The 11,163-nt window shown below is 41.5% G+C and overlaps 1 protein-coding gene and 1 pseudogene across 1 annotated transcript in view; both read right to left on the bottom strand.

The window, feature by feature from the left end:
* Positions 1-816: 816 nt before the first annotated feature.
* LOC110311516 lies at positions 817-2,583 on the bottom strand (annotated as a pseudogene).
* Lrrc58 (leucine rich repeat containing 58) overlaps positions 1,409-11,163 on the bottom strand; it is a 16,093-nt gene continuing 6,338 nt past the window's right edge. Inside the window, exons 2-4 of the mRNA XM_021184860.2 lie at positions 7,866-7,994; positions 6,497-6,774; positions 1,409-3,843 (exon numbers count right to left, since the gene is read on the bottom strand). Of these exons, the coding sequence (XP_021040519.1) occupies positions 3,635-3,843; positions 6,497-6,774; positions 7,866-7,994 (616 nt within the window). The 3' untranslated portion in view covers positions 1,409-3,634. The remainder of the gene's footprint in view (positions 3,844-6,496; positions 6,775-7,865; positions 7,995-11,163) is intronic.

Here is an 11,163-nt window from a genome sequence, read left to right as displayed (position 1 = left end):
AGGGAAAGGTAAGGGGACTCACTATAGCAGCGTTTCACAACTGCAGCCACGAAACTCTTGTGTTTCATGACGTAATACACACACATACAAACCCTGAATTACCCTAGAACCTACTAATATATTCTACTAAAATAATAGATACAAGAAACCTAACACACGAATACTGTGAGCATACAGTTGGCTTCTAATAAAACACCCTTTAAGAGACCACCTGATGCCCTAATACAATGGGAAACTACTTTTGGCACTTACCAACTAGGCTTCCTGTTATTACAGGTTGGTTAATGATCAGCAGTGAGAGTTACATATTTTTTAATGTTAGCTTATACTTTTAGTATTTTTAATTGCCCAATCAACTAGTTAGTAAAATTTATTAATTTCCAATGACAATAATTTNTGTTACTATTTTTCTTCACACCTTAAGGATACAATATATTTAATGTTTTCGTAATACTTTTTTCAGTGTTCAATTATGCTAGCTAGCTCTGTGAACTACTCTACTGTGGATGAACATAATGGGCTCTGCTTCACGCTCATGTTTATGTAGTTGGAAGTCATGGTTTCGTAACAAAGAGGAACCAAGGAGACACACTTGATGGTTAAAATCCACCCCCATCCATATCGAGACAAGTTTTCATGTTTGTAGCCCAGGTTGGCCTCAAATTTACTATGAAGCCTAGTAACTTTGAAGTCCTGATTTTCTGCCTCCACCTCCCAAGTGTTGGTCTGGAGGTGTGCACAACTATGTCCAACTTTCACTCATTTATTCCAATATTGTAAAGGAGATATTCTTAGACTACTTGTCATCTAGATTTCTTTTTCTTTTTCTTTTTTTTTTGGTAAGGTGTGCACTTTTATTAAAATGGTCTCAAGTCAGTGTACAGGCCAGCCCTGGTTGCCTCAACACCTCAACCCACTCCCAGAGAGACCAAAGCCTTCATACATCAAGTTGGGGGGACAAAAAAAGGGGGGGCACAATGGCTGACCATTCAGAAATTAAAAACAAAAATGAAGTATTAAGGAGGAAGATTTAAAAAAAATTTTGCAGTATATAATTTACACAGAAGCAATGCTATCATCTTCTCCAGGGTGGACTCAGGGCGTGGACTCGGCCATCCTCCTCTTAGGAGTGGGGGTGGCTTTTGGGAGGGCAAGGGACTTCCTGTAACCACTTATTTCATGGATACTTGGAATGACTATTAAAAAAAAACAAAACCAAAAAAACAATGTACAATCAAAGTCTCAGCCACATTGTAGAACTTTGGGGGATGTTTGCTCCAACCCACTGCTGTGGCCTTCACCGTTCCAGCTTTTAAATCCTGAATCAAAAGCGCCAAAACAAAACAAAAAACCTTTTAAAAAAATTAAAACGAAAGCAAAAACAAAGCCATGCCAATGTTGTCTCTTATTTTTTTTTTTCTGTGCAAGTTAGGTTTTGTCAAAGAAAGGGTGTAAAACGCAGCTCAGTAACAGTGCGCCTGGAAGCATTTGCGGTGCACGATGGAGGGGCTGGACACATCCTACTCCTGCTTGCTGATCCACATCTGCTGGAAGGTGGACAGTGAGGCCAGGATGGAGCCACCGATCCACACAGAGTATTTGTGCTCAAGAGGAGCAATGATCTTGATCTTCATGGTGCTAGGAGCCAGAGCAGTAATCTCCTTCTGCATCCTGTCAGCAATGCCTGGGTACATGGTGGTACCACCAGACAGCACTGTTGGCATAGATCTTTACGGATGTCAACGTCACACTTCATGATGGAATTGAATGTAGTTTCATGGATACCACAGGATTCCATACCCAAGAAGGCTGAAAAAGAGCCTCAGGGCATCGGAACCACTCACTGCCAATAGGGATGACCTGGCCGTCAGGTAGCTCATAGCTCTTCTCCAGGGAAGAAGAGGATGTGGCAGTTACTATCTCCTGCTCGAAGTCTAGGGCAAAATAGCACAGCTTCTCTTTGATGTCACGCACGATTTCCCTCTCAGCTGTGGTGGTGAAGCCATAGCCACACTCAGTCAGGATCTTCATGAGGTAGTCTGTCAGGTCCCGGCCAGCCAGGTCCAGACGCAGGATGGCGTGAGGGAGAGCACAGCCCTCGTAGATGGGCACAGTGTAGATGACCCTGTCTCCGGAGTCCATCACAATGCCAGTGGTTCGACCAGAGGCATACAGGGACAGCACAGCCTGGATGGCTACGTATATGGCTGGGGTGTTGAAGGTCTTAAACATGATCTGGGTCATCTTTTCACAGTTGGCCTTAGGGGGGCCTCGGTGAGCAGCACAGGGTGCTCCTCAGGGGCCACACGCAGCTCATTGTAGGTGTGGTGCCAGATCTTCTCCATGTCGTCCCAGTTGGTGACAATGCCATGTTCAATGGGGTACTTCAGGGTCAGGATGCCTCTCTTGCTCTGGGCCTCATNACCCACGTAGGAGTCCTTCTGACCCATACCCACCATCACACCCTGGTGCCTAGGGCGGCCCACGATGGAGGGGAAGCCGGCTTTGCATCTGCTGGAGCNNNTGTCGACGACGAGCGNAGCGATATCATTATCCATGGCGAACTGGGGGTGTGGACCAGCAACGGAGGAGCTGCAAGGAGGCTGTGCTCTCGGGTGGATGCGGACTCCATCATCTAGATTTTTTTTGGTCCAAAATTATTATTCTGTCTTTTGAATAGACAGATCAAGACTTTAGCCTCTCATTCTCATTAAGTGTAAAAGCTGTTTACTTAGAAGAGATCATTGTAATAAACAAAAATGAAGTTAAGATGGACATGGAAGCAGGAAGCAGATGGTAGTGTACACCTGTAATCTCAGCAACTAGGGAGGTGGAGGACCCCTGGAATTGCCACCTGGAAGATCTCCCACCTGGTGGATCTCTGAGTTCCAGAGCAGCCCATTCTACAGAGTTCCAGGCCCTCAGAACCCAGGTGTTATCTATACAATTGTTCAACTAATTGGTTAAAGTATATTTCCAAGTGTTTTACACAGTGTCAGGTTGTAGGTTGTTCTGAACTAATTTCTATAATAGGCTTCCATAATCTTGCTAGGATTAAGGCACTATTATAACATATCACTGCTAGACTATATAAAGTTAGTAACAAACACACAAAACAAGAGCTGGTTTAATCTTCCATTTAAAAGTCATAGTCCTTACTGTCCAGTTAGTTGGTCAGAAAGGCTTTCAATAGTCCAGGACAAGAACACAAGAAGAAGGCTCATTTTATGTATAGTGTTCAGCATAAACCAGGACAACCCTGGTAACAGAACTGTGATGATGTTTTTATGCAACTCAGCTGTCCCAGGTGATCCCACTTCCGGCTGCTTACAGGCATGCCTGTCTTCAGAATGAGCCATCCTGTTAGTGTTTCTTCAAAGACTTACATGAAAATTAAGACCGATCAGCTGAATTTTGAACTGCCATTCACACTCAAAGAATCTAAACAGGGAACTGGACTCATTCCTGCCGAATGTGTAGACAGAATGCAAAACCTTTCTTTCACATCATGGCAGGTCTTTCACACATGGACACTCAAGATGAAAACGCTCAGGTCTCCAATCAACTTCAAGACCCATTTCCTTTTTAGTCATTTCTGCTCAGTGTTTTAATATTTTTCAATACCCACTGCTGCTCAACCAAGAAGGACTTTCTGCATTCTGTGTGCAGCAACACTGGCTTCATCTTCTGAGTCAGATTCACTCTGGGAGGTGGAGCTATGTGAGGCAGAGCTGCAGGGGGAGGAGCACTCTGGAGAGCACAGGTAGTGCATGAGGGGGAGACGGTACTTCCCACAGAAGTCCACAAACTTAATCTGTCTGACACAACAGTCAAAATAGACTCCTAGAGGAAAGAAGAATATAAGAAGTCAGTAAAATTCAAGAGCCACAGTTTTTAAAACCCCTTTCCAGCATTTTGGAGATATATTACATATAAACTCTCTTTGGGAATCTTAAGTAGAAGTATTACAACAGTTCCTTCTAATAGAGCAGCACAGAGAAATAACGGGAGAAGTTCCAGGTGGCAATCTGATTGCTAAGAGAACACCAGGAAGGCCCGAGAGATGGCTCAACAGATAAAGGTGCTTCTGCCAAGCCTGACAAATGGAGTTGGTCCCTAGAATCTATGAGGGGAGGAGGAAAGAAAGGATTTTTGCAATCTTTCTTTGTTCACTGTGACATAATTCATTCATACTCTTAATCATGTTTTAGAAAACAAGAAAAAAGGCAAGACAATGTATCTGAAAGGAGCCAGCTGAGAAAGGACAGGACACTTTCTCTGCGTTACATGGGGGCCAGTATCTGTCAGAGACTACAGGATGTGTAAAGTGCCCTTATTCTACACCCCCACCCCCACCCCAAGCCCCCACCTCCCGTTGCTAGCACTATCCTACAGTCAGAGACTAAAAAGCACTTCCTTTAGTAATGATTAAAGAAATAACTACCATACAAGAATTTTCAGAAAGGGGAGAAGAATATAAGAAGTAAAATTCAAGAGCCATAGTTTTTGAAACCCCTTTAGTAACTGTTATATCTATTCTTATCCTTTGGGAAATCAAGGTCACTTAAAGCCCAGGCAGCCTATAAAACTCTAGCCTGGCCTTGAACTCCTGATCCTCTTGCCTCCACCTCGTCCAAGGAAGGGTTTAGGATCAATACACATGCACCCTGACTGGGAGAGCAAAACTGACATTAACAAAATGTCATCTCACATTTATGCAGGCTCTGTATCTCCACGCTGCAAAGCTGATGATCTCATTTAGTTCACACAAAATCAAATACACTATGGTAGACTAAAACTGCCATTTCTCTTATTTGGTTTTTAACTCAGTGCTCCTCAACTATGGCCCTTCAGTGAAGTAGAGCTACAGCTAGAGCTAAGAGGAAAGCAAAGGTTGTTGTATTGCCAGACTCTAGCTGAACCTTTAAAAATACCTTACAGATTCTCTAACATACAAAGTCCATCCCTATGGTTACAGTATAACCAAACTATATAGATTTGTGGCACAATGTCTCTCTAAAGAAGGATCTCAAACCTCGCATCTTACGCATCTAAGCTTTCCAACTACTGTCTATCACAAAACGGACGAAATATTCAAAAATTCATTCATTCATTCATAAAGACAGGATCTCACTATGTAGACCTGGCCTGCCTGGAGCTCTCTGTGTACGAGGCTGGTCTCCTACTCATAGAGCTCCACTTGCCTATGCCTCCTGAGTACAGGGAACAGAGGTGTGTGCCGCCAGGCCTGGGCTCCCCCATAGCTCTTTATAGTTTACTACTCTGAACAACTTAGAAATTAAGAGACATCAATAGGCTTATAATAAATCCTAGTAGCCATGTTAGCTTCCTGTAATACTCTCATCTGTAAACTTTCAAACTCTACAAAGAAAAAGTGTCTTATAAATGTCATGATTTTTAACTTATAGTTCAATAAGGAACCTGGGGTAGTAGAAGTAGAGAAGCATGTTCAATGACTGGTTTTATTTTACTGATTTTTTCCAGAAGAGGATGGATGCGGGACATAGGCGATTTCAGCAGGAATCCCTGTATGAATGCTACCTCTTACAAGTCTCCACACCCTTGTTTCAACATTGCCCTGTCACCACCTGCTTCAAGCTAGAGGCCCACAGAGGAAGGCTTAGCATACTCATGACCCAGCATGCATCCTGCTGAGAGAAGGCAGCCAGGCCAGCTGGGAGAAGGCTCTTCTTTACACCCAGTTTGTTTGTTTGTTTTTGAGGCAGGGTTTCTCTGTGAAACTCACAAATCCGCCTGGCTCTGCCTCCCAAGTGCTGGGATTAAAAGCGTGCACCACCACTGCCAGGCTATGCCCAGTCTTTCTATCTTGTAACAATCAGACAAATTTAGTTTGTTCCCCTTTCACCTGTATAATATCTCAGGACAAGATAAGACTTTCAGAATCTTACCCCAGCTTTGATTATTATGATGCAACATTTTCTTGGTGCTTATACTAGTCTTCACACCAGTACCTTATTTAAAAGCAGGATGTTTCTTCAAATGCTCTAAATATCAATCCTGAGCCATAGATTTAAAGTTCTTTTGTACATCCAGAAATGGGTAGCCACTCAGTCTGCTCTCAGACATCTTCAAGCATACCCAACGCAGTGGTTCTCTACCTTCCTAATTCTCATGGTACAGTGATCCTCAACCAGAAAATCATTTTAGCGTTGACTTAATTTTGCTGTTATGAGTTGTAACGTAAATATCTATATGCCATCCCGGTGGGTGGGTGAGAAGCATCAACTAGTGGAACCTAATACAATAAATAGTGAACTTTCAAATACACATGGACAGCAGCCAGACATTCTAAAATTAAGACTTTTTTAAGGAAGAAGGAGGCTGAGGCGACAAAGCATCTTACTTTCTACTAACTGCCTTCCTGTGAAAGAAGCCTGAGCTAATTAAAACAATACAACATCAAAATTTACAAACAGCTAAGAGAGTGACGAAGGCCAACCCCAGGTCAACTTACCACCACACTTTGGGTTTGGACAGTTGCTGGCTGAACCCAAGTATCTAAGAAGATTTCCAGGAAGGTCATAGGGAGTGTAAGAAATACTTCGGATCTTAATGGTTCTTGCAGCTAATTCCAGAAGAGTCGGAGGGTCATACGTTAAATCTCTAACAAAACGAACAACCAACGGGTTTCCTCGTAAACTCAACTCTTCCAGGTGAATAAGATTAAGGATCTCTCGAGGCAGGTATGTCAGCAAGTTATTGTGCAGACTGAGGGATCGAAGCGAATGCAACCTAGAGTGAATGCCACGCAGAAACCAAAGGTCATGGATGAGTAACATAGCAGAAAGTTATACCTACATACACTTCTCTATGTACAAACAGGTCTGTGTGTGTATATAGGCTCTGAGCTTCCCATATAAATGAACAATTAGGATTAGAGTCAATAAATAAAAAATTAAGTATCTAAACCCAGCTCAGAATACAGTTTTAAAAATGCTATCAAAGACTATCCCTCTGGGATCTTCAGAGTACTGAAAACATTTATAAAGTATTCTGTGTCAGCTAAATGACAGATTTAAAGACACCAGAGGACATATCACTTATACAATAAAAAAGATTTTACGTATACTATGAATAATGATCCTTTTTATTACAAAGTCACACCAGGACAGGAATGCTTAAGATCAAATACAAATTGTCAAGTCCCACAAGACCCAAGGAAAGCTATGTCAAATTACTACTCCATTTTTGTGAGCACGCTCCCTACTGCCTCTCCCTACCCTCAAGTGTCAAGAAGAAAACTGAACGATTGGGCCAGTCAGTAGAGCCTGGGCCTTGCAGGCACAAAGACTCAAGTTCAATTGTGAAAATGCCAGTTAAAAAGAATAAAGAAGTGAGGTGTAGTGCACACTTGTAATCCCAGCACTGAGGAGCCAGCTCCCTGAGGCCTTCTGGTAAATTCCAAACCAATGAGACACCTTCTCCCCCATCTCAAAGGAAACAAATGGACCCCAGGTCATTATCAAGCCTCCACATGCAAGTGACACGAGCATGCACACTTGTACCTGTGTGTGTTCATATGCACGCACATGAGGGCACACACATACACAGCTGAGCAAATATTTTGAGTAAACCAGAGCATTTAAAAGTAAAACTGAAAACTATTCAGCTCATAACACATTGTGGGTCTGTTAATTACAACTTTTCTTGAGACTACCGATTTTTCTTTTCCATTTAAATTGAGATCTTACTATGTAGTCCAAGTTGGTCTTGAACTTAAGGTTTTCCTGTTTCACCTCCCCAGTGCTGAGATTACTGGCATACTTTAATTCCTCTCAGTGGTTCCTAACCACAGATGTCTGTCTACGGCCAAGACTACTCACTGTGAGAGCTGGGGAGGCACACTTTGGATCTTGTTGTCACACAACACCAAGTAATTCAGAGAAGGCAGATTTGCTAATTCTGGTGGGATTTCTTTAATGAAGTTTCCTCCAAGGTATAAACATTCTAAACTGTAAAAGCAAAAATTTAAAAAGTGAATAAATACAAGCTGGTCAAGATACTCCACTATCTCTACTGTAATAGACACAGTTCATCTCCTCACTCATCAAATGTCTTACTCAGGATCTGCTATGTGCCAGGCAGTGTCCAGAAAAGAGAATGTAATCCCCAGGGATCTTATACTGTATCTTACCAGGTAAGACACTGCCTGATTAAACTACCTACCAAACAAGAGCAGCAATTCAAACACACTGACAAAGAATAAGGGTCATAGCAGCTCTCACCGGAAAGGCTACCCCAGGGTACCATGAGTTCAGCTGGGCTATGAACCTTGCCCTTCAGATGGAGAGAAAGAGAAAATATTTTGGGTAGAGGAGGGGACTTTAAAGATTCTATGGGCACATCTGTAAATAAAAGTTTTTCCTGAAGACCCCAGACAAGGCTGGAGTTACCAAGTTACAGGTACCCTGAGAGTCCATGCTGGCATGCTTATGTTAGATGCATTCACAAACTGGCAACACGGAAACCAAAAGTCCTGCTCACCCTCCTAAAAGGGCAGAAACTCATATCCAAGTTTCTATATTTTTTCTTTGTTCTTACTATAACAAGTACATTCTTCAGGGGCAATCTGAATAAATTATGTAAACCAGTACATACTATGAAGTTTCTAGGTAATCCTGGTTTACTTCATGGAATAACATCTTACACATAACACTGTTCTCTGATGACAGTAGCAAGGTTGCTTTTCAAAGATGTCTTCAGGGAGGTGGTAGTCAGCTCTTACAATATAATAAAAATAAAACACACACACAGTGTATTTGGAAGGTTTCCACTATCACTTTTGGTTTTGCTATTCTTCTCAGAACTATCATTCTTTTAAGAAGATTTCAAACAACACATAAGTAAAATAAAACAACAGCTTTAAAGTGGGGAAAGGCTACTACACTAGTATCCAAAATGAGAATTATCTGATGGGCAGTTTTTGCATGTGTATGTGTGCAGAAGCCAGAGTGGACGTGAGTGTCTTTCTCAGTCGCCATCTACCTTACACGGGAGGCAGCCCCCACCCCCACCCCCAGACCTGCTTTGGTGATTCTATCTCTACCTTGAACTATACCCCTTGCCAACATTTTAATTTGTTAAAAACAATTTGACGGTGTGAAAAAGGTACCAATCTGAACTTTCCATCTATAGACCTGCAGTTTGCTAGAGTGAAATCTAGTATCTACCATCCTTCTGTCGCTCTTGGTCATGTGTACATCCTCAAAGCATTCCGTTTCCATACCATTGGCTGGTTTTCTCATGGGTTAGACAGTTTCCATTACTTTGTTGAGAGCTTTGCTGTTAAATGTGTTCTGCATAGTTTTGTTTCTTTGAGACCTACTCTTACTTGCTTTTATATGTATTACAAGAGTTCAAGCTGGCTTTCTTTGTAAAAGGAACCATTCCGAAGCTTTAGTTTGTCATTTGCCATCTTTCTGGATGCTAGTCTCCTGTATGAGCACAACGTTCCTTCAGGTTTCTGCCAGTATACAAAAGCTACACTGCAGACATTCAAGCTTCTGACTCCTAGAACTTCCTTTCTGAGTGTTACTTAACTCACATAAAGCATTTTTCTTTGTTCCTTTCAATCATTTTGCTTTGAAATCTACTTCCCCTGATTATCAATCCCCTTCCAGCTTTTGTTGCTGTGGCTAGCATTTGTATTGTTCAGTTCTACTACTTACTGGCATGAAGTTGCTCTGTTCTCCCATGTGTTCTTTTGTGAATGCCTGGCTCCCAGCTGGAGGAAGTGGGTCACTAGTGGCAGAGCACTGAGGGTACCACTCAGTTCCTGGTTCCTGCCGCCGACCAGGTAGTAACTAGTCTCTGCCACACAGCACTCCCTGAACTTCGAAGCTTCCCGTGCCTTCTCACCACAAGAACTGAGGCAGTTCTTTCCTCAAGTTACTTCAGTCAGGCATTTTGTTACAGTGAAATAAGAACAACAATCAAGGCAACTGCGAAGTAATTAACAGGCAGGTAGGAATATGCAGTAGAGAAGCTCCCAGGAGATGAGGGAGCAGAGGAAGGCAGGGACCAGGGACTGGGCACCACCTTCAAGGGCCCATTCAGGTTTTGGATGGGGCAATGCAAGATTTCATCATGATACTCAGAATGGGCTGCAACTTAAAAGTTATGAAATATTTATTTCTAGAATTTTGTATGTAATATTTCTGGGCCACAGTTGATAGTGAGTAATTGAAACCCAGTAAAGACATACCATAAGTTGGTATGGGAGACTACTGTATATTTTTTCTAAGAATTTTAATTGTTTTTTTTTCTTCATAAATGTCCATTTTAAAAGTTTTCTTGTTGCTTCATTGAAAAGTTCCTTTCTTGCCTTCTGAGTTAGGAAACACACTTCAAGTCCTTTACGGGTTGCTAATCATAGTAGATATTTCCTCAGATATAATCACTGCCATTTATTAAATTTCAATTGCTTTTATAAGCTCACCTTCTTTATTTGCTACGTGGTGATTTCAATGGTATATTCTTTTCTACTTTTGATTATGTAAAGCTTTTCAAGTAGTGCCCACTATCCCCATTAGCCAGTCATACACAGAAAATGCTTTTTGCTTCTTCAGTTTAATAGGTATATTGAATATAAAGGTGTGTCCATATTATATCTCTAGTTAAAATGGGATTAAAGTGAAAAAGGAATACACAGATGTAGAAAACAAATACCACACACTACAAAAAAATAGGCTTCTTGAAGTAACATCCCCAATAACTTAATTTATCTTTAAATGCTATCTCCTTAAACATGATTCAATAGTAGTAACAGAAAGAGATGAAAGGATTTACATCATTTTATACTTCCAGTAACAGTCTATTACTGAGGGAAGTCAGAGCAAGAATTTGGAGACAGGAACTGAAATAGAAGCCTTGGAGGAATGCTGCTTATTGGCTTGCTCCTCTCTCTCTCTCTTTCTTCTTTTTAGTGATTAGGCAGTAATCTCTCTCTCTCAGTAAGCTGGTATTTTGACATTTATTAAAATGATGCTATGGGTTGGTAGAAACAGAAAACAGATTCAGCTTGTTTTCTTTATTTTTTTTTTTAATTTTTAATATTTTTATTACATATTTTCCTCAATTACATTTCCAATGCTATCCCAAAAGTCCCCCATAGCGCCTCCC

This window comes from Mus caroli, chromosome 16 (assembly GCF_900094665.2).
Source record: "Mus caroli chromosome 16, CAROLI_EIJ_v1.1, whole genome shotgun sequence".
Taxonomy (NCBI): domain Eukaryota; kingdom Metazoa; phylum Chordata; class Mammalia; order Rodentia; family Muridae; genus Mus; species Mus caroli.
The sequence above is the reverse complement of the archived record's forward strand: the minus strand, read 5'-3'. Positions and strand labels throughout refer to the sequence as shown.